The 23,522-nt window shown below is 45.1% G+C and overlaps 2 protein-coding genes across 2 annotated transcripts in view; both read right to left on the bottom strand.

Annotated features, from left to right (window-relative positions):
- The window catches only part of LOC140721365 (uncharacterized), a 310,112-nt gene that overhangs the window by 12,781 nt on the left and 273,809 nt on the right, over positions 1-23,522 (bottom strand). The window lies entirely within an intron of this gene.
- On the bottom strand, positions 5,510-17,691 carry LOC140721373 (uncharacterized). Its single transcript, XM_073036216.1, has 3 exons — positions 17,562-17,691; positions 14,672-14,839; positions 5,510-6,995 (listed from the first exon to the last, which is right to left on the bottom strand). The coding sequence occupies exon 3, from the start codon at positions 6,592-6,594 to the stop codon at positions 5,824-5,826; it is 771 nt and encodes a 256-aa protein (XP_072892317.1). The 5' UTR covers positions 6,595-6,995; positions 14,672-14,839; positions 17,562-17,691; the 3' UTR covers positions 5,510-5,823.

Genomic DNA, 23,522 nt, shown 5'->3' on the forward strand with positions numbered 1-23,522 from the left:
CCAATGCACCTTATGCCTTTTTAACTACACAGTCAACCTGCGTAACAGCTTTGAGAGTCCTACGGACTCGGACCCCAAGATCCCGCGGATCCTCTACACTGCCAAGAGTTTTACCATTAATACTATATTCTGCCATCATATTTGACCTAACAAAATGAATGACCTCACACTTATCAGTGTTGAACTCCATTTGTCACTTCTCAGTCCAGTTTTGCATCTTATCAATGTCCTGCTGTAACCCCTGACAGCCCTCCACACTATCAACAACACCCCCCCAAACTTTGTGTCATCAGCAAACTTACTATCCCATCCCTCCACTTCCTTATCCAGGTCATTTATAAAAATCACGAGGAGTAGAGGTCCCAGAACAGTTCCCTGAGGCACACCAGACATACAGACAGATATCCTTTATTGATCCCGAGGGAAATTGGGTTTTGTTACAGTCACACCAACCAATAATAGTGTAGAAATATAGCAATATAAAACCATAATTAAATAATAATAAATAAATTATTCCAAGTGGAATAACACTCCGAGGGAGGAGTTGTAAAGTTCGATGGCCACAGGCAGGAATGACTTCCTTTGACGCTCAGTGTTGCATCTCGGTGGAATGAGTCTCTGGCTGAATGTACTTCTGTGCCTAACCAGTACTTTATGGAGTGGATGGGAGTCATCCACTAGTCCAGCAGTAATAGACCACTAGTCACCGACCTCCATGCAGAATATGACCCGACTACAACTATTCTTTGTCCTCTGTGGCAAGCCAGTTCTGGACCCACAAAGCAATGTTCTCTTGGATCCGTTGCCTCCTTACTTTCTCAATCGGCCTTGGATGGGGTACCTTGTTAAAGCTCATCTGAAAATCCAAGCAAACAACATCCACTGCCTCTGCTTTATCTATCTTGCCTGTTATTTCCTCAAAATATTGCAAGTGACTTGTCACACACGATTCCCTGCGAAGGAATTCTGCTGACTTTGTCCTACTTCATCATGCCTCCCCAATTACAGTACCCAAAAAACTCACCCTTAATACACCCGAACATATTCCTGACCACTGAGATCAGACTCACTGTCCTATAATTTCACTGGACAACAATTTTGTTTTTTCAAAAGTGTTGCTTCCTCTGAATTTTTTTGTTTATGATAAACTGCTTGTAGATTAACACGAATATAATTTAAGACTACTTGTATCACGCAGGAATTTGGAAAAACGACAAATTAACTGTTATTGAACATATTGTCTTTAATTGCATAATGGTGCTGCTGCTTTGCAATAATGCAACCAAGTAAAAAATATTTGGTTAATGATTTTCATTCGTACTCAGTGTCTGAGGCTTCTCGCTTAAGTGCCCAACACTAATTTGCAGCATTGCTGGATTCAGTTGCCCTGGTATCTTTTCTCCATGACCGCAATGTCCTGGTGAAAACTTTCACCATGCTCGTCACTAACAGCACCAGGATTTGCAGGGAGGAAGTCCAAATGTGAATGCAGAAAATGAATCTTTAGTGACATGTTGCATTTCATGGTTTTATATGCTTGAAGCATGGTTTCAACCGGCTGCATGAAGTTTGGTGCTCTGTTGATGCCGAGAAAATTTTCAACAACTTCCTTGAATGCCTTCCATGTAGTTTTCTCCAGTCCCACTAGAAATTCTTCAAATTGCCTGTCATTGATGACCTGTTTGATTTGTAGACCAATAACAATGCTTTCCTTAACCTTGGCATCAGTTATTCTGGGAAAAATTTTTCATAGATTTTATTTCCTCTGCCTGGTGATAGCAAATTCCATCCTTACAGTCCTGAACCCAATAATTATTACTGAAACCTGTCCTGCCTTGCAGCAGCCGCGCCGGCTCAGTATGCCCAAGCACGCCTGAACAAGATAGGAAACTTTCCAGCTTACATTGCAGGCAACATTTTAATTGACCTGAATTATGAATTGAAATAATAAACATAAGCGATTTCAAAAAATGGTGCGTGATAGGGAAATTCCATGGTGATTTTCATGATCAGTAGCCCAAAATTCATAAGATACACCTAAAGGTTTTCAGGAAGCAAAACCTTTGTTGTCCATTGTTTTTTTTTCTTCTGCCTCCTTCTCTTCTTAAAGAGTGGAGTGACATTGGCAAGTTTCTAGTCCGCCAGAACCATTCCAACATCTAGTGATTTCTGATAGATCATTACTCATCACTTGAAGAGAAAACTAAGGGGGAACTTCTTCATTCAGAGGCGGGGAGAGTGTGCACCGAGCTGCCAGAGCAAGTGGCAGGGACGATTGTAATCTTTAAGAGAAATTTGCTTAGGTCACTGGATGAGAAGGATATGGAGGTCTATGGTCCAGGTGGAAGTTGTTGGAACTCGGCAGATTAATGTTTTGGCACGGACTAGTTTGGCTGAAAGGGGTTTGCCTGGGTTGTAGTGTTCTTTGACTCTAATGCCTTCACAGTCTCTTCAGCTACCTCTTTCTGAACCCTGGGGTGTACACCTTCTGGTCCGGGAATCTTATCTACCTTCAGGCCTTTTTGCTTCAAAAACACCTTCTCTCCTTGGTAAAAGCATGTATCCTCACTTCTGTCCCAGATACTGCTGAATGTTTGGCATTTATGCAATAAATTTAATGACACAATTGTAGTGGGTGACTTCAATCTGCAGGAGAATGGGGAAAGTCAGATTTGTGTCCGATCGCAAGAGATGGAATGTGTACAAAATGGCTTTTTAGAGCAGCTGATGGTTGAGCCTACTCAGGGAACTGCTATCTTAGTTTTGTGTTTTTTAATAACCCAGATCTTATTAGGGAGGATAATGTAAAGGAACCATTAGAAGGCAGTGATCTTAATTTGAATGAATTCCCACTGCAACTTGTGAGGGAGAAGCATAGGTCACATGCGGAGTATGGCAATGGAATAAAGTGTATTACAGAGGCATGAGAGAGGTGATTCCCCAGGTGGCTGACGTCTCTGAGAATAGTTCATAACGTACAGGATAGATATGTCCGGCAGAAGTAGTTCTCAAACAGCAGGGCTAGACTACCACGGCTGACAAAGGAAGTTAAGGACTGTATAAAAGCCAAGGAAAGTGCATATAATGTAGCAAAAGTGAGTAGGAAGTTAGATAATTGGGTTTCTTTTAAAATCCAGCAACAGGCAACTGAAAAAAAAAGCAGATTATAGTCCAGTTAGCCGAACCTCAGTGGCTGGGAAAGCATTTGAGTCTAAAATATCAGATGAGGTTTTGGGGTACTAGGAGACTAATGATATAATAAATCAAAGCCAGCATAGCTTCTGTACAAGGAAACCTTGCCTGACAAGTCTGTTACAGATCTTCGAGGAAGTCATAAGGAGGATGGACAAACGAGAGGCAGTGGATATCATTTACTTGGATTTTCAGAAGGCATCTGATAAGGTGTCACACATGAGACTGCTTAACAGGATAAAAATCAGAGGAAATACTAGCATGGACAGAGGAATGGCTAACAGCCAAGAGGCAGCGAGTGGGAATAAAAGAGGCCTTTTCTTGTTGGCTAGCAGGGACTAGTGGTCTACAGGGGTCAGTATTCGGACTGCTACTTTTCAAATAGTTTGTCAATGAGTTGGATAATGGAACTGATGGCTTTGTGACAAGGTTTGTGGATGATACAAAGATAGGTGGAGGCGTTGGTAGTGCTGAGGAAGTAATCCGATTGCAGCAGGACACAGACAAATTTCAAGAACGGGCAAAAAAGTGGCAGATGGAATACAATACTGGGAAATGTACGATAATGCATTTTGACAAAAGGAACAATAGTGAACTATTATCTGATTGGGGAAAAGGTTCAAACAACAGAAGTACAGAAGGAAATATGAATCCTCGGGCAAGACTCCCAGAAGGTTAATTTACAGGTTGAGCCTATGGTAAAGAAGGCAAATGCAATGCTGGCATTTATTTAAAGTGAAGTAGAATCTATAAGCAAGGAGATGATGCTGGTACTTTATAAGATACTACTTAGGCCGCACTGAGAGTATTTGGGATGCATATCTCAGAAAAGGTGTGTTGTTGTTGGAGAGAGTCCAGAGGGTGTTCAAGAAGATGATTCCGGTAATAAAGGGGTTAAGATATGAGGAGCGTTTGCCAGCCTTGGGCCTGTACTCCTGCACTGACATATGTTTAATAAATGTGAGTGGTGTGGGGTAAATCTCACTGAAACCTACCGAATGTGGAAAGGTCTGGATCGGGTGGATGAGGATGAGGAGAGGACTTTTCGTATGGTGGGGGTAGCCATAACAGAGGGCACAGCCTCCAAACTGAGGAGCGACCTTTCAGAGTAGTTACGGAGGATTTTGTTTAGTCAGACAGCAGTGAACATCTGGAATTCACTGACACAGATGGTGGTGGGAGCCAAATCCGTGGGTACATTTAAGGCAGAAGCTAATAGTTTGCTGATCAATCAGGGCATTAGAGGATATGCCGAGGAGGCAGGTGCGTGGGGTTGAGTGAGAACCGGGATCAACCATGATAGAATGGCAGAGCAGACTTGATGGGCTGAATGGCCTAATTCTGCTCCTATGTCTTATGGTCTTATACTGCTAGTGTTTTACACAGTGAAGATTGACACAAAATACTTATTACATTCGACCGCTATTTCTTTGCTCTATTACTAACTCACCAGCATCATCTTCCAGCGGTACAATATCAACTCTTGCCTCTCTTTGACTCTTTATGTATCTGAACAACTTTTGATACTTGATATTATTGGCTCACTTACCTTAATTTTTCATCTTGTCTCTCCTGTGTTTTTTTTTTATTTGTCTCCTGTTGGTTATGTAAAAGCTTTCCAATCCTCTCACTTCCCACAGTTTTCTTGCTGTATTATATGACCCCACTTCTGTTTTTATCAAAAAATGCTGGAAGAACCATTAATAATATTACAGGATAAGCAAGCAGGAACAACTCCGTCAATAGATAAAACCATTCCCAACACAGGCATATTCCTCGACCAGTGGATCACCTCTCCACAGGTATTGTTTGCGTCATCAGTCAGACAAACAGAAGATTTTCTCTGTCTATCAGCTTCCAAGCATTGCTAATCTGTCATTCTTTGCCATGCCCCGCTGCTGATTCCCTACACCTCATCGTACATTCGTACCCTGACCATCGTCCAGAGCCCCAAACTCTGCCCTGAAAATGACCCATAATGTGGAAATGAGCCCTGAATAAGGAGGTTAACCCTCAATGTCATTCTTCCTCAGCCCAGAGATTTGAGGGGCGAAGAACATCTCTGACAGAACTGCAGGCAGCTCGACTTCTTCAGTCTGCAGAAAATTCAAGGGAAACCTCTTCACCCACAGAGTGGTGACTGTTTGGAACCCAACACCACATGAGAGCAGGAGATGAACAACAGGGGAGGATTTAAAAGTACTGTGATGGAACAGAATAACTGGCAGGGTCCAGCAAGCCTGAGTTGACTCTCTACTGTACACTAGGTGTGTTATAAATTCACTAAGTACCGGAGACAGAGTTTAATATAGAACTGATTTATTTGTCACATATCCAGAGTATTAAACTTCAGTCCCATTAAAGGTGAATGTGCAGCAGAAGAAACTCCTCCCATGCCCAGTGACCAGGGTGCAGAACTGGGTGTGGTGAGCAGCAGCAATAATTGCAGAGTTCAGCACCGACAGTCACTCTCGAAATTGCATTCAGCAACGGTGATGGACAAATATCCAGCATGCAGCTTATCAAAACTTTCTCCCCAGTGTGAACCCTGTAATGTATCACAAGGTTAGATTACTGAGTGAATCCTTCCCCACATTGACAGCAGGTGAACGGCCTCTCCCCTGTGTGAACTCAATGATGCACATTTGGTGGAGATAGCTGAGAGAATCTCTTCCCAAAGTCTGAGCAGGTGAACGGCCTCTTCCCAGTGTGAACTGACTGGTGTCTCAGTAGGTGAGATGACTGAGTGAATCCCTTCCCACAGTCTGAGCATGTGAATGGCCTCTCTCCAGTGTGAATTCGCTGATGTACCTTCAGTGTGGATGACTGAGTGAATCCCTTCCCACAGTCTGAACAGGTGAAAGGCCTCTCTCCGGTGTGAACTGACTTGTGTTTTTGTAAATCAGATGATGAAGTGAATCCCTTCCCACAGTCTGAGCAGGTGAATGGCCACTCCCCAGTGTGAACTGACTGGTGTGCCAGTAGTTCCGATGACTGAGTGAATCCTTTCCCACATTCTGAGCAGATGAAGGGCCGCTCCCCAGTGTGAACTCGCTGGTGTGCAAGTAGGATAGATGATCGAGTGAATCCCTTTCCACAGTCTGAACAAATGAATGGCCTCACCCCAGTGTGAACTCGTTGGTGACACTGTAGGTTGTATAAATGAGTGAATCCCTTCTCACAGTCTGAGCAGGTGAATGGCCGCTCCCCAGTGTGAACTGACTGGTGTGCCAGTAGGTGAGATGACTGAGTGAATCCCTTCCGACAGTCTGAGCAGGTGAATGGCCTCTCACCAGTGTGAACTCGCTGGTGTAACTTGAGTTGGGATGAGTAGGTGAATCTCTTCCCACAGTCTGAGCAGGTAAATGGCCGCTCCTTGGTGTGAACCTGCTGGTGAGCCATTAGGTCAGATGACCGAGTGAATCCTTCCACAAAAAATCAGCAGATGACCAGCCTCTGCCCAGTGTGAACTGACTGGTGTGTCCACAGATGGGATGACTGACTGAATCCCTTCCCAAACACAGAACAGGTGAATGGCCTTGCCCAGTGTGAACTTGCTGATGTAACTTCAGTTGAGATTAACGAGTGAATCCATTCCCACCGTCTGAGCAGGTGAATGGCCTCTCCCCTGTGTAAAATGACAGATGCGCCAGTTGGTCAGATGACTGAGTGAACCCCTCCCAACAGTCTGAGCAGGAAGGATGGTTGATTGAATCCCTTGCTCCTTAAATATCTAGACAGAGACAGCACAACTGGTGTGTTGCGTTTGAATTCCCATAGACAAATTCCTTGTCGATTTTAACCTGTAAAAAGATTTAAAAATCCATCAGTGGGTGAAGAAGAATATTTGAGATTAGATCACTTGAGTTGCCAAGGTGTGATCTGACATCACACTGTTACAGTGAGGTTCAACCCAAGTTGGAGAGAGAAATCACCTTCTAACTCTACACAGTGCTGGTGTCTGGAATGACCCTCAAACTCTCTGATGCTCTATAAGAATGGGGCATTTCTGGAATCTCCAATCTGAGACTTGGCTCGGTTTGACCCTGTCCATTCACATTATACCCTGTTCCCACTGAGCTGCAAGGATGCCTGGCCCCACTGTAACAGAAACCCTCTCATGCAAATAGCCTTTGTTGATGTGCCGTTAGGGTTTTCCTTTATGTAATGTTAATTTAAAGTGCCACTGTTTCAATGCCATGTCAATATCTCCTGACCTGGCTGGTGGCGTAGTGGCATCAGTGCCAGACTTCGGGACGAAAGGTCCTGAGTTCGAATCCAGCCAGCTCCCCTGCACGCTTTCCATCCGTGCTGGGTTACCAGCTGGTGATCTCTTTGGAAACTCACCCGGCAGAAGGCAATGGCATACTTGCCTCGTATGTGGTTGCCCATGACGTCAGAGAGGCATGGAGGGAAATCGTCCGCTAACCGGAGAGACTCCGGAATTGAGGTACCTTTCCTTAAATATCTCCGACTCAAGATATATGGTTGGTCTGCACAGCTGTTAAAATGAATTTGAGTGAATATTAGTATTATTTAAGGTTCTGTCACAGTCATGGAAAAGTACAACACAGAAATAGGCCTTTTGGCCCATCTAGTTTGTGTTGAACTATTTAAACTTTCTACTCCTGTACCCCTACCATCCAGGTACCTACACAAACCTCTTAAATGTTGAAATCGAGCTCGTATGCACCACTTGTGCTGGCTGCTCATTCCACACCCAGATTACCGGCTGTGTGAAGAAGTTTCCCCTCATGTTCCCCTTAACATTTCACCTTTCACCCTTAACCCATGGCCTCTGGTTGTAGTCCCACCCCATCTCAGTGGTAAAAGCCAGCTTCCATTTACCGTATCTATAAACCTCTAAATAGTCGTATAACTGCATCAAATCTCCCCTCAATCTTCTACGTTCCCTGACCTGTTCAATCTCTCCTTATAACCCAAGTCCTCCAGACCTGGCCACATCCTTGCAAATTTTCTCTGAACTCTTTCAAAGTCTTTATATCTTTCCTGTAGGTTGCTGACCAAAACTGCACTGAATACTCCAAATTAGGCCTCACCAATGTCTTGTACAAAGTCAACATAACATACCATTCAGTACTTTGGTTTATGAAGGACTATGTGCCAAAATCTTTCTTTCTGTCCCTATCTAACTGTGACACCAGTTTCAGTGAAATATAGACCTGTATTCCCAGATCCCATTCTTCAACAACACTCCTCCATGTCCGACCAGTCACTGTGTAAGACCCACCCTGGTAGGTCCCACCAACATGCAACACCTCGCACTTGTCTGCATTGAATTCCATTTTCCATTTCTCAAGCCATATTTCCACCTGGTCCAGTTCGCACTGCAAGCCATGATAGTCTTCTCACAGTCCGCTGAATCCCCAGTCTCGGTTTCATCCAGAAACTTGCTGATCCCTAACCATCTTATCATCCAGACTACTGATATAGATGACAAACAACAACAGATCCAGCACTGATCCCTGTGGCAACCACTAGACACAGGCCTCCGGTCAGAGAGGCAACCATCTGCTACCACGCTCTGGCTTCTCCCAAAGAGTCTCATCCAATTTACTGTCTAATCTTGAATGCTGAGTGACTGAACCTTCTTGACCAAACTCCCATATGAGACTTTGTCAAGTGCCTTGCTAAAGTCCATGTAGACAACATCCACTGCCTTGCCCTCATCCACTTTCCTGATACCTTCCTCGAGAGACTCGGTAAGATTGGTTAGACATGACCTACCATGCACAAAGCCATGCTGTCTATCCTTAGTCAGACCACATCGATCCAAATGCTTACATATCCGGATCCTGCACATATGTTCTAATAACTTTCCCACTACTGATGTCAAGCTCACCAACATATAATTTTCTTGTTTATCCTTACAGCCCTTCTCGAACAGCGGAACAACATTGTCTGTCCTCCAATCCTCCAGTACCTCACCTGTCACTAAGGAAGATTTGAATATCTCTGCTTGTGCCCCAACAATTTCTGCACTTGTCTTCCGCAGGGTCCTAGGGAACAACTTGTCAGGCCCTGGGGATTGATCCATGCTAATTTGCCAAAAGACAGCAAACACCTCCACCTCTGTAATCTGTACAGGTCCATGAAGTTGATGCTGCTTTGCCTTACCTCTACAGACTCTGTGTCCATCTCCTGAGTAAATACAGATGCAAAACTACTATTTAAAACCTCCCCCATCTATTTTGTCTCCTGTATAGATTACCATTTTGATCGTCCAGAGTGAGCATGTTTCTGTTCTGACCTTCTCCATGTTTCTGTGACAGAGAAGCTGGCCAAACCTGACTGGAAGGGGAATCTGGTAGGAGTGACAACAGAGCAGCAATGGCTGGAGTTTCTGGGAGCAACTCGGGAGCTGAGTGATCGATACATCCCAAAGAAGTGGAAGCAATGGAAAGGCAGGAGGACACAACCGTGGCTGAAATGAGAAGCCAAACCCAACATAAAAGCCAAAGAGAGGGCAAACAAAAGAGCAAAAACTATTGGGAAGCTTTCAGAAACCAACAAAAGACAACTAAAGAAAGTCAGATGAGCTCAGGGTGTGGAAATATGATATTGTAGTCATTAATGTGTCTTGGTAGCACCCAACAGCCTGAGGAATTTCGAGGAACAAAATTTCTGGGGCCTCAATACCTGTTGAAAACTGACGTTCCCTGCACCAGTTACCTTTCAACTTTTATTTTGGTAGGCACGTACAACCTCTACACCCTCAGAATTTCACTTCTGAAGAACTCCCTCTCACCAAATACTCCTTTGCCAGAAAACAGCCTGTCCCAATCCACACTTGTCAAATCCTTGAAAATACCATAAAAATTGATCTTTCTCCAATTTAGAATCTCAAGAGAGGTCCAGGCCTCTGTTTTTCCATATTTTCTTGGAATCTCATGGCATTATGATCACTATACACAAGGTGTTGACATACACTAATTTCTGTCACCAGCTCTGATCATTTCCTAACAGCTTATTGCACACTTCTACATCAGGAATTCTACGTACTGATTAAGGGTACATTTGACAAACTTTACCCCATCTAGTCCTTTTACAGTATGGGAGTCCCAGTCAATATATGGAAAGTTAAAATCACTTGCTATATCAACTTTTGTTACTTGGTATAGTCTATGAACTCTCTACAAATTGGTTCCTCTAAATCCCTCAGACTGTTGGGTGCAACCAATTCCCAGTAATGCCTACGATATCATAATTCCTTGCCCTGGGCTCATCTGGCTTTCCTACGATGCTTCTTCCATCGTGATTTCCACAGCTCAACACATCCATCGCACCATGTTCAAGCATTTGATTGCTGACTGTATCTGAGGTCTGAACAACATCTGTCTGGTGTCAAGAAAACAACCTCTCCCTCAATGTCAGAAAAACCTCTGACGCTGAATTTTGCGGTGAGGATGCAGGAAAGGTTTTCTTCTGATGACACTTCCATGAAGGTCATATTTGTGCAGGTGTCACTGCAGAGTAGAACAGCGCACCACCACTCCAGAGTCTGTTACATCTTCCTGAATGAATTTTTTACATCAAACAGGGGTTTTGATTTGCCTTTCTAGCAATCCAATGAGTAGTTCTCTCATAAAATTTTCTTGGTCTTCCAGACATCAACTTGATCTCCACCGTTCCTGTTAACTGCCATTTCTTAATTACATTGCGAACTGAGGAAACAGCTACCTGAAAACACTTTGCTATCTTCTTATAGCCTTCTCCTGCTATGTGAGCATCCATTATTTTAAATTTCAGAGTGCCAGGCAGCTGCTTAGAGGAGCCCATGGCTGCTGATGGTTGGGACAAGGTTTGAGGGGTCAGGGTATTTATGAAGCTTTGCGATTTGCATAACCTGGCCTGTCCTAACGATGACTGTGAACAAGCCATAGCCCTAACAAGCTAACTCAGGCCTGAGACCTTGGTAAAAGTTATCTGAGAGCTCAAATCTCTTGGGGTGGCCAAACATTTCCATGGTGCTCCTTTCCTTTTTCTCACTCTAAAATTGTACAAAACAGAAATAATACACTAAATTGCTTAAAATGTTGAAGAATATTTCATCTTTAACTTTATGACTTTTGGAGATCAGTTCACCTTCTACTCACTTAACTATTCACAGTAACAGGAAGTTTGACCAGTGGTGCCTAACCATTTGCAAAGCACTGTATGGGATGGGGTGGAGAGCACGGGGTGTGATGGGAGAGAGGGGGAGGAGGAGGAGGACTGACAGAGAGTGAAGAGGGAGAATGTGAGCGGTGACTGGTAGATTTAGAGGGTGAGAAAGAGGGGCCAACAATGTGGGATACGGGAGCCAGCAGTGAGAGTGTTTGGGAGAGTGGGGGTGGTGGAATGTCGGGAGAGAGATAGAGAGAGAGAAAGCTGGAAATGGAGGAGGTTACAGAGTGGTGGAGGTGACTGAGTGAGAGAGAAAAGTTTGGTTGAGGTGAGAGGGTGCGTGAGAGAGGAGGAGATGGAGATGAGAAGGCAGAGGGTGACTGAGATTGAGAGTGAGGTGGCGGATGATAGGGGTAGGGACAGGGATTGTGGGATGGGAGAGAGAATGGAAAAGGAAGAGAAACAGAGTGGATAGAAGGGGAGAAGGGGAGATAGTGTGAGAGAAATGAAGAGAGAGGCATGAGAGAGTGAGTAGGTGAAGAGAGACACAAGAGAGGAGTACTATTTGCTAATAGAGGAGTAGAGAGAGGTGAAAAAGAAGGAGAGTGTGAGGAAAGGGGCGAAAGAGAGTGGGAGGCTGGTTGAGTAGCAGCGTAACTGAGAGGGATAGGGAAGAGGGAAGGGAGAGGGAGAGAGTCGGTGAGGAAGCAAGGATGATTGACAGGGGCGATGATAAGGAAGGGGTATGGGAGAGGCGAGACAGTGAGGGAGAGAGGGAGCAAGAAGGGAGGGCTGAAGTAGAGGGCCCTATGAGGAAGAGGGACTGTGAGGAGGGAGTGGTGAGGGACACGGGGTAAGTAGCCAGGGATGAGGGAGAAAGGTGAGAAGATGGTGTGTCTGATTAGAATTGTTAGACTAACTATTTATTCAGTCCCCTGTTGTAGGGTCATTAATCACATTCCATGCCCTGACATTTACCATGTATGATTCTGGTCTACATATCCGACAGCGGGGAGCCTTAACAGTATGGTTCTGGTCTACATATCCGACAGCGGCGAGTCTTAACAGTATGGTTCTGGTCTACATATCCGACAGCGGGGAGTCTTAACAGTATGGTTCTGGTCTACATATCCGACAGCGGCGAGTCTTAACAGTATGGTTCTGGTCTACATATCCGACAGCGGGGAGTCTTAACAGTATGGTTCTGGTCTACATATCCGACAGCGGCGAGTCTTAACAGTATGGTTCTGGTCTACATATCCGACAGCGGGGAGTCTTAACAGTATGGTTCTGGTCTACATATCCGACAGCGGCGAGTCTTAACAGTATGGTTCTGGTCTACATATCCGACAGCGGGGAGTCTTAACAGTATGGTTCTGGTCTACATATCCGACAGCGGGGAGTCTTAACAGTATGGTTCTGGTCTACATATCCGACAGCGGGGAGTCTTAACAGTATGGTTCTGGTCTACATATCCGACAGCGGGGAGTCTTAAAAGTATGGTTCTGGTCTACATATCCGACAGCGGGGAGTCTTAACACGTATGGTTCTGGTCTACATATCCGACAGCGGGGAGTCTTAACAGTATGGTTCTGGTCTCCATATCCGACAGCGGGGAGCCTTAACATGTATGGCTCTGGTCTACATATCTGACAGCGGGGAGTCTTAACAGTATGGTTCTGGTCTACATATCCGACAGCGGGGAGTCTTAACACGTATGGTTCTGGTCTCCATATCCGACAGCGGGGAGTCTTAACAGTATGGTTCTGGTCTACATATCCGACAGCGGGGAGTCTTAACAGTATGGTTCTGGTCTCCATATCCGACAGCGGCGAGTCTTAACACGTATGGTTCTGGTCTCCATATCCGACAGCGGGGAGTCTCAACAGTATGGTTCTGGTCTACATATCCGCCAGCGGGGAGTCTTTACAGTATGGTTCTGGTCTCCATATCCGACAGCGGGGAGTCTTAACAGTATGGTTCTGGTCTCCATATCCGACAGCGGCGAGTCTTAACACGTATGGTTCTGGTCTACATATCCGACAGCGGGGAGTCTTAACAGTATGGTTCTGGTCTACATATCCGACAGCGGGGAGTCTTAACAGTATGGTTCTGGTCTACATATCCCACAGCGAGGAGTCTTAACGCGTATGGTTCTGGTCTCCATATCCGACAGCAGGGAGTCTTAACACGTACGGTTCTGGTCTCAATATCTGACAGTGGAGAGTCAACGCATACGGTTCTGGTCTACATATCCGACAGTGGGGAGTCTTAACACGTACGGTTCTGGTCTACATATCTGACGGGGGGAGCTTCACAGCATACGGGAACCTGCTGCAAATCGCAGTGCAATGCCAACCCCAGCTGATGCGGGTGTTTCTCCTGTTCAGGTAGTGGGGAGGAAGGTGTTAATCTCGGGTTTGTGTAAATCGAGGGCCGGTTGCAGTGGGAAAGGGCCGGGACCGAGCCGGACAGCTGGAGGCTCCGGGCTCTCCAGTCTTGCATCCCTGGTTTTAGTTTTGTACTGAGTCAGGATTGCGGGATCAGTTTGCTCTGGTTCCCCAAGCTGGGAGGGTGGATGTGGGTGAAGGGGGCCTGTCTATGTGTCGGTGTGGGGTGAATGGTCAGAAGGGTGTGAGGCCACTGGGGGGACGGAGGGTGGTTGGGGTACTGCGGGTGATCGGAAGTAACACGACCTGGGTGGATGGGCAAGGGGTAAATTACGTTGTCAACGAGGGTGGATCTGGTCCAATGAATCAGACAGCTCAGCTCGCGTATCCTTTCAGGAGGCCACAATTCTCTCATCATCTTAATCAGTGAGTAATCTTCCTGTTAACATTGAGTTTGTTACAGAGCCCCAGGGTCTGGGAATGGCTGGGTGGTAGGAGGCAGAGTGTTATGGTGACTGCCTGTTTCTTGGACTCGAGTCCCGTGCTTAGTGACATTCCCTGGGGTTACACCCATTGCTACTTGTCTTCTATGTCAATAATTTAGTGAGAAAGTACAGGGTATGGGGAGAGAGTTTGCAGCAAGTTCAAACAATTACTCTTTTTGAAAGACAGTCAGTATAAACCCTCCCCTCTCTTTCCCTCTCCCCACTCAGAACTGACCAAAAGCTACTTCAGGAGATGCAAGATCTTGAACTGAGTAACCACTGTGCAGGAATGGGAGTGATTTCAAAGGGCTGGGCTGCTGGCAGCACATTACCAGACCTGGAGTGATTGTAAATGGGTCTGGCAGAGGCATAACTGTTACTTCTGGGCACATTCAGTCTCACTCCAACTATTTCCTACCTTCCTTTGTGCAGGTATGTAATGTCTAAAGGACCAGTGTTTGAGTAAATGAGACTCACCAAACTTTCTCCTGACTGAATCACTGGAATCTCTGAGTCAGATGGGATCTCTCCAGTTGGTGCTCTCAATCCTCGGGCTGGTTCACTTGTTGCTGTTCCCTCGTCTTCAGTCATGGTTTGCTTCCATTTGGGGTTTTTCTTCCAATAAATCTCTCACCACATGTCTAACTTTAACATGAAAGACAATGAAGCCGATTAGCAATAAAAAGGAGAACCAAACATTTCTATTAAATGTTACTATGAACAAAACTCACTGAACATTAAACATTGAAGACTGAGCAGAAAGGAAAACACCACCCACCCGGAGACAGTGAGCATGTGTGAAGAGATTGTTACATCTGCGGATAAATGGGAGGGGCAAACAGGATCACGTGACTGGTGGGGGTCTCCCACCCCAGGCAGAGGGTCCAGCTACCCACTGCTCTGTGGAAAGAGACAAACTTGTCGCTTACATCTGGTCTCACCTTAAGTGTATTAGACATTTCAATCCCCAGGAAAAATATATCGTCTATCCACTCAGATTCATAATCAAGTTTATTATCACCAGCATGTGGTGTAAAATTTGTTAACTTTGCAGCAGCATTTCAATGTAATACATGATATAGAAAAAAAAAACAAAATAATAAAAAATTACAGTATATGTATATCTGGGACCATTGATCGTCGTAATTTTTATAAATGACCTTGATGGGAAAGTGAAGGGATGTGTTAGTAAATTTGCTGATGACACAAATGTTGGGAGTGTTGTGGATAGTGTGGAGGGCTGTCAGAGGTCACAGTGGGACACTGAAAGGATGCAAAACTGGGCTGAGAAGTCCCAAATGGAGTTCAACCCGGATAAGTTTGAAGTTGTTCAATTTGTTAGGTCAAACATGATGGCAGAATATCGCATTAATGGGAAGACTCTTCACAGTGCGGAGGATCAGAGGGATCTTGGGATCCGAGTCCATAGGATACTCAAGTCTGATATGCAGGTTGACTCTATGGTCTACGGTGCATTGACCTTTATTAATTGTGTGATTGAGTTTAGGAGCCGAGAGTTTTTGTTGCAGCTATATAGGACCCTGGTCACACTCCACTGTGCTCAATTCTGGTCACCTCACTACAGGAAGAATGTGGAAATCTTAGAAAGGCTGCAGAGGAGAGTTAAAAGTATGTTGCCTGGATTGGGGATCATGCCTTATGAAAATAGGTTGAGTGAACTCGGCTATTTCTCCTCAGAGCGACAGAGGATGAGACGTGACCTGAAAGAGGTATATAAGGTTATGAGAGGCATTGATCATGTGGGTAGTCAGAGGCTTTTTTCTAGGGCTGAATTGGTAACTACAAGAGGACACAGGTTTAAGGTGTTGGGGAGTAGGTACAGAGGAGATATCAGGGGTGAGTTTTTTTAGTCAGAGAGAGGTGGAGAGTGGTGTAATGGGCTGCCGGGAATGGTTATGGAGGTGGGCATGATAGGCTCTTTTCAGAGATTTTTGGATGTACCTGGCGGCACCGGAGGAAAATAGAGAAAAACTAGCTTAGAAAAATAGAGGGCAATGTGTAACCATAGTAATTTCTAAGGCAGGAACATGTCAGCACAACTTTGTGGGCTGAAGGGACTATACTGGGCTGTAGGTTTTCCGTTATTCTATGAATAAATTAAAAATCATGCAAAAAGCAGAAATACTATATATTTAAAAAGTGAGGTCGTGTTCAAGGGTTCAATGTCTATTCGGCAATCAGAAGACAGAGGGAAAGAAACTGTTTCTGTGTCACTAAGTGTGTGCCTTCAGGCTTCTATATCTCCCTCTCTGATGGTAACATTGAGAAAAGGGCATGCCCTGGGTGCTGGAGTTCCTTAATAATGGACGCTGCCTTTCTGAGACACTGCTTCTAATCCTTTGGTAATCTTATAAACGTCTATTCAGTCTCACCCCAGCCGGCACGGCTCCAGAGAAAACAACATAAGATTGACCAACCTCCCGTTATAGCTCAGGCCCTCTATTCCAAGCAATATCCTGGTAAACCTCTACTGCGCCCTCTCCAAAGCCCCGATATCCTTCAGAGAATGAGAGCGACCACAACTGTATAAAACACTCCAGATGTGGCCTAATTAATCTTATAAAGCTGCAACATAACTTCCCAACTTTTGAACTCAATGATAAAGACAACCACGCCATTTGCCTTCTTAACCACCCGATCAATCTGTGCGGACTCTTTCAGGGAGCGATGATCTCGGACTCCAAGATCCCTCTGATCATCAACACTGTTCAGGGTTTTGCATTTAACAGTGTACTGTCTCATACATTCGACCTACCGAGCTGCCAAGATGATCATCACTAATCAAATCTCACTGACTTTTCGCAGGACCTGTTGAATTTATTGCCAAGTGCACAAGTACGGGAAGGTGCAGGAACAGAGAAACACTGACTTGTGGCAGCATCACAGGCAATTACATTCAGATAACACACGGAACACAAATTGTACAACTCTCTGTCAGTAACAATAGGGAAACATGTTTTACTTCATCGTGCTAATAGGACCAGAACAACAGGGGCTGAGCGGACCGACCCGGACCGACCCCGGCAGATTCTGTGAAGGAAGCGAGGCGAGGCCGCCAGTTCGGGAAAGTTCATCCCCTCCCCCTTCAGGTTTCACCGATCACCTTGTGTTTCTCTCTCCCTCCCCACCCCCACCTTTTATTCTCCAGTCCTGCCGAAGGGTTTCGGCCGGTAATGTCGACTGTATTCTTCCCCTAGATTCTGCCCGGCCTGCTGAGTTCCTCCAGCATTTTGTGCGCGTTGCTCGCATTTCCCGCATCTGCAGGCTTGATCTTGTTTGAATTCGGGAAAGTTAACTCACCACCCAACGTCAGACCTCCCCGCTCGGGACCGGCTTCAATACTCACCGAAGGGAAATTGTTGGTGTTGCCCCGCAGAGAATAATCCGTCTCCGGCACCCCGTCCAAGGGGGCGAGAACCCCCTCCCGATCCCGATCTCACCGCCGTCCCGCTTTCACAAAGAACGAAAAAACAGCACTGCCTTTACCGGGAATGTGAGCATGCGCAATCTGCTTATTGCGTCACGGGCGTTGGGCGGAGCCTCGGAAAATGCTGACGATCGGCGGTAAAACAGGATCACGTGACTCGGTGACTGTTCCTCCCGCTTCACATATTGCCCGACCCACCGCCGCACTTCCCAAATTATTTCATTATTTCCCTATATTATTTCCATATTTACACCAGACACGTATTTAGTTTTTCCCTCCATATCTTCCCCGATCCCTTTTCAGCCACCCCCAGGTCACAGAGTTCTCAGGGTTATAATTTCGATTCCCATCCCATCCCGACACACAATTCAGACCCACACAGGAAATGTGCGGGTTTCAGTTAAATCAGTCGATGTTTATAAACACTTAATTATTAGCCCAGCCGTTAAACCGATAAAGCTCGAGCACAGCAGCACGTGGGTGACGTAACACACCGCGACCGTCAGGGCAGATCCCGGTGTGGGGAGCCCATGTGTGACGTCAGGCGAATGGGGGGGAGGGAGTTGTGTGACGTCACCTGTGGGGAGCGCTCGTATTTAAAAGCACTTTAATGGATTTTTCGGTGGGACAACAACATTAATCACGGGTTTCATCACTGAATCCAGTGTTGTGGGATGTAAAGTCCCCTGTTATGTGTCCGGCTGTGCCGTGTTGTTGGTGGAGTGGGCAGCGTGGTGTTTGTCTCGATTCGGGTCACAACACCAGAATTGCCAGCGGGGTCCACACACACTGTATTAGTCAACAGAAAACCTCTCGTCCCTGCAGTCTTTGTCTCCTAGTAAACTCAACACCCTGACAGTGTGGACCATAGATACCCCTGCCTCTCAGAGTCAGGGAATCACTCAGACAGCTGATCGCTGAGAGGAATTATATTTATTGGTCATTAAATTTCACCCAGATTCGTTTGGACGGATTTGATGTGGAGTTCGGGGTGTCACAGTGAAAGGGCCGGACGGTCGAACTCTCTCCGTTGTCCAAACATCCTTCCAGGTGAGGCGACACTTCACCTGTGAATCTTCCGGGGTCGCCCGTTGTGTCCGCTGCTCCCGACGCGGCCGCCTCTACACTGGTGACATCGGCTCCTCCGCAGTTGTGCGGGGTAGGGTTGTTTTTTTGCGGGGGGGGGGGTGGCGGTCGACGATATTGTTCCCTGTTGTGCGGGAGGGGTGGATTTTGGGGGTTTGATGATCGGGATGCTGTCTTTTTGATGCGGGGGTTGAGGTGGGAGTTTGATTTTTCTCTCTGAACGACTTTCGTGGTTTTCCGGAGAAGAAAAAAAGCTCAAGAATTGTTTACGGATACCTGCTTTGATAATAAATTAACCTTTGAACTATCCGCTCCGAGCGGGACTTCCTGATGTTCAAACATTTTCATTCCGATTCCCACTGGGGAATCTACTGATGTTGAAAATGATCATAACATGATAAGGAATGGCTACAAATGGCACATGCAACTCGTTCATTATCTGATCCAGAAACACGTTATGCCCAGATTGAAAAAGAATTGCTCAGCATTTTGTTTCCTTGTGAGGCATTTCATCAGTTTGTGTCAGGGCAATCTTTTGATGTTGAAAATGATCATAAACCTCTGATTGCATTGTTTTATGCGGGGGGTGGAGTGGGAGTGTGGCTTTTCTCTCTGATAGATGCTGCCCGGCCAGCTGAGTGGTGGTGTGTCCTTTTAGGAAGCAACAATTCTCTCTTCAAATGAATTGCTGTCTAATCTTGCTGTTAACATTGTGTTTGTTACAAAGCCCCAGTGTCTGGAAGAGCTGTCACCGTCATGGGCTGTTGGTGCAGACTGGGATGCGGTGGAGTGTCAGTGACCTCTGTATCAGAGAACAACACGGGTTTCTACATCCTCCTGTGAGATATAAATGTCCTCACAGTGGGTTCGGATCAGCTGGCATATCTGGAGTTTGCAAAGGGAAAGGGAATAGTGAAAGGGCTGAGGAGAGAGAGTTTTAATCAGCAAACCATCATCCGGGGTGGAGGGGTACAGGAGCTGTCTGATAGATCGTTTTACAGTGATTGTATTTTTATATAATCTCACAGACGGTGACTGAGGAAGAGGCTTGTTGAGGGAGGATACTCGGAGGTGAGCAGGTCAGACACGTTATCAGGAGAGTGACAGTGATGTGATTTCCTGTGTCACGGGTACAGACAGTCGTCTCAAGTGGGGAGTTTGTGTGGAGATGCAGCTTCCCTGGCGGTGGAGGAAAGAGGACACACCAACAGGTGGAACCAGCTGTGGGAAGACATGGTTTGTCAGGTCTGACGTCGAGCTGAATGTACCATAACCTTCAGACTGAATCAGAAAACCATTCTGAGGGTATTTGAATTGTCAGAAGCAGGGCAGATGTGATCCCATGTCTCGATCAGACCCTCAGTGAGGTGGTTCCAGTTATAACGTGCAGGGATGAAAGCACAGTGTTTGGGGTCTGATTTAATCACTGATTCTGACACAGTGAGAGGGTTAGTTTTACTGTAAGGCAGCAACATTAATGGAAGAAGACACAGAAACTTCATCAATTGCCAGTTGTTTAGCAGAAGTGATCAATTTGTATGTTACCTTGACAGAAACAGATATTCCCAGTGGTGACAAAGGGGTGCAGTCAGATTTATTTCAGGTTGGAGAGGGGTGTGGAGTTTTGAAATCAATGCCTTGCATCATTAATTTAGCATGTCCGGAGTGGTGGATCACACAGCACGGAAACAGGCCTTTGGCCGGCCATACCTGTTCTGACCATCCACTCACAGTCTACACTGGTCCCATTTATCAGCACTTGGTTCACAGCCGACTGTATCTCGACAGTTTCAATGCTCATCCTCTTCGTAAATGTTGTGAAGGGACCTGCCTCCACCACCACCTCGGGCAGTGTGTTCCAGATTTCAGCTACCCTCTGAGTGACAAATCTTTTCCACAGATCCCTCTAATCCTCTTCATCCTCTGCTTAAATCCATGCCCTCTGATCGGTGACACCTCTGTCCCAGGATCGGGGCCGATATGGGCATCAGTGAGGCCTTTGATAAGGTTCACATGGTAAGTTGCTGTGGAAAGTCAGATCACATGGGATCCAGGGAGAGCTGGCTCACTGGATGCACAGTTGTCTTGATGGTAGGAAGCAGAGAGTGATGGTGGGAGGCTGTTTATTGGACTCGAGGCCCGGGCCTAGTGAGGTTCCCCAGGGTTACACCCCATTGCTCTCATTATTCATTGATATTTAATTATATTTGCATTTGCACAGTTTGTTGAATTCTATGCTCCACTTGATCTTTCATTGATCCTGTTACTATTCTATAGATTTGCTAAGTGTTCCTGTAGGAAAAACAATCTCAGGGTTGTATGTGGTGACATATATGTACTCTGATAATAACATTTACTTTGAACATCAACCATTATTGTCATCTAGATCAATAATTTGATTAAGAATGTACAGGATATGGAGAGTAGGTTTGCAGCAAGTTCAATTACTTTTTCTGAAAGATTTTCAGTATAATCTCTCTGCTCTGTTTCCCTCTCTGCATTTGACCACCCCTCCCCTTACTGTCTTCCCTCTCTGCCCCATCCTCCCTCTCACCCTGACATTGGGCATACGTTCAGGGTGAAAGTGAATTATTTTCGGGGAATTCTTCACTCAGAGGTTGGTGAGAGTGTGGAATGAGCTGCCAGTGGAAGTGTAGGATGTGGGTTTGATTTAGACACTAAGGAGGAATTTGGGTGAGGACGTGGGTGGGAGGTGTATGGAGGCTCTGGTGCAGATTGTTGGAACTAGGCAATAACAATAAAAACAGGTCGGCATTTACTAGAAGGGCCGAGCGGCCTGTTTCAGTGCTGCTGCTCTCTGTGACTCTAATAATATTCTGACTTGTAATTTCCACAGTCAGTACTTTGCTACTTATGACTGACCCCAGACATTTACCCAAACAAAAACTGAAAGACTCTTGGCTGGCTACAGAAAGTGTTTACAAGCTGTGATACTTGCCAAAGGGGGTGTTACTCAGTACTGACAATACAGGGCACACAAACTTTTGCTTTGGGCCCTTCTCCTTCTTTGTTATTTTGACATTGTAAAAGATGGAACTAAAAATGTAATCTTGCTTAAAATATTAAAGAAATGTGTCATCTTTAACTTTATGCCTTTTGTAATCAGGTCAACTCTTACTCGCTTAGCTGTTCACAGGAACAGAAATTTTGACCAGGGGTGCCCAAACTTTTGCATGCCACTGTATATATCCTGTGCCTTCCAAATTGCTTCCAAAAATTCCAGCCATTGCTGCTCCATTTTTGTCCCTGCCCATGTTCTTTTTAAATCAATTTTGACCAATTTTTCTCTCATGCCTCTCTAATTCTCTTTATTCCACATCTGACTTTAGCTTCTCCTTCTCTAATGTCAGGGTGAATTTGATCAAATTAAGATCACTTGCCCCTAAGTGTTCTTTGGACTTTAGTGACCTAATTAATTCCAGTTCATTACAACAATCCAGAATATCTGATCCCCAAGTGGGCTCAACCACGAGCTGCTCGGAAAAAAAAAGCATCTTGTAGGCATTCTAGGAAATTCCTCCTCTTGAGACTAACACCATCCTGATTTTCCTAATCACCTGCATGACAATCCCCCATGACTATTGTAACATTGCCCGTATGGCACGTATTTTCTATTTCCCATTGAAATTTGTGGACCTCATTCTTACTACTGTTTGGAGGTCCCTATACAATTCTCATCAAGGATTTGTTTTGTACATTTGCTGTTCTTTGATTCTACCCACATATTCTACACCTTCCAACCCTATGCCACCTCTTTCTAATTATTTTATTTAATATTTTAACAACAGAGCCACACAACCCAATAGCAGCTTGATCTTTCAATAAATATGTAAGTATCTGGGAAACAAGAGGAACTGCAGATGCTAGAAATCTAGAGAACTACACACAAAGTGCTGGAGGAGCTCAGCATGTCAGGCAGCATCTATGGATGGGAATCAACATTTCAGGCCAAGACCCTTCACCGGAACGCTGGGTACCCACGTATCTGGAATATCAACAAGCAAAGAACATAGAAAGTAGTGCGGAATACGGAAAACCTTTGACAAAAGTTAGTTCAAGGCTTTAAAAAACCTACCAAATAGAGCTCAATAATTAGCAAATACCACACAGGCAATAAACATTTTCATCAATACCGACATTGAATTTTTTTTAATAAAATTATCTTGGTCCCATTTCAATCAGTAAAATTTAGAAAGATAAACAAGATCTTAAGAAAGCTTTAGAAAAGACTATTTCCACTCAAACCCACTGAGATTAACACGACCTTGGACAGAAGGAGGAAGAGAAATAACACACATGAGGAAAGATCACACAACAGTCAGATAAAACTTCTAAGTATATGATTTAATCAAAAATGAACTGGATTCAGCACTCCATGTGTGTATATGCAATCGTGATAAGAAATACAGACCAGAAAACTTAAATGAGAGGCCAACTCAAAAAAATGAATCATCACTCTGGAAGGAAACATTAAACAGTGGAATGAGTATGACCCTCCATGGGAGACATTCCAACGATCTAAGAAGACGAGATGGTGACAAAATTATACGTTAATCAATACATTATTTCAGATAGGACAATCCATAATAACCATCCGGATATAATATTACAAGATAAACAAGCAGGAACAACTCCCTCAGTAGATAAAGCATTTCCCAATGCACACAAGTTCCTCGACCAGTGGAGCACCTCGCCATGGGTATAGTTTGTGTCATCAGTCAGACAAACAAAAGATTTTCTCTGTCAATCAGCTTCCGAATGTTACTACTCTGT

This window comes from Hemitrygon akajei, unplaced genomic scaffold (assembly GCF_048418815.1).
Source record: "Hemitrygon akajei unplaced genomic scaffold, sHemAka1.3 Scf000054, whole genome shotgun sequence".
Taxonomy (NCBI): Eukaryota; Metazoa; Chordata; class Chondrichthyes; order Myliobatiformes; family Dasyatidae; genus Hemitrygon; species Hemitrygon akajei.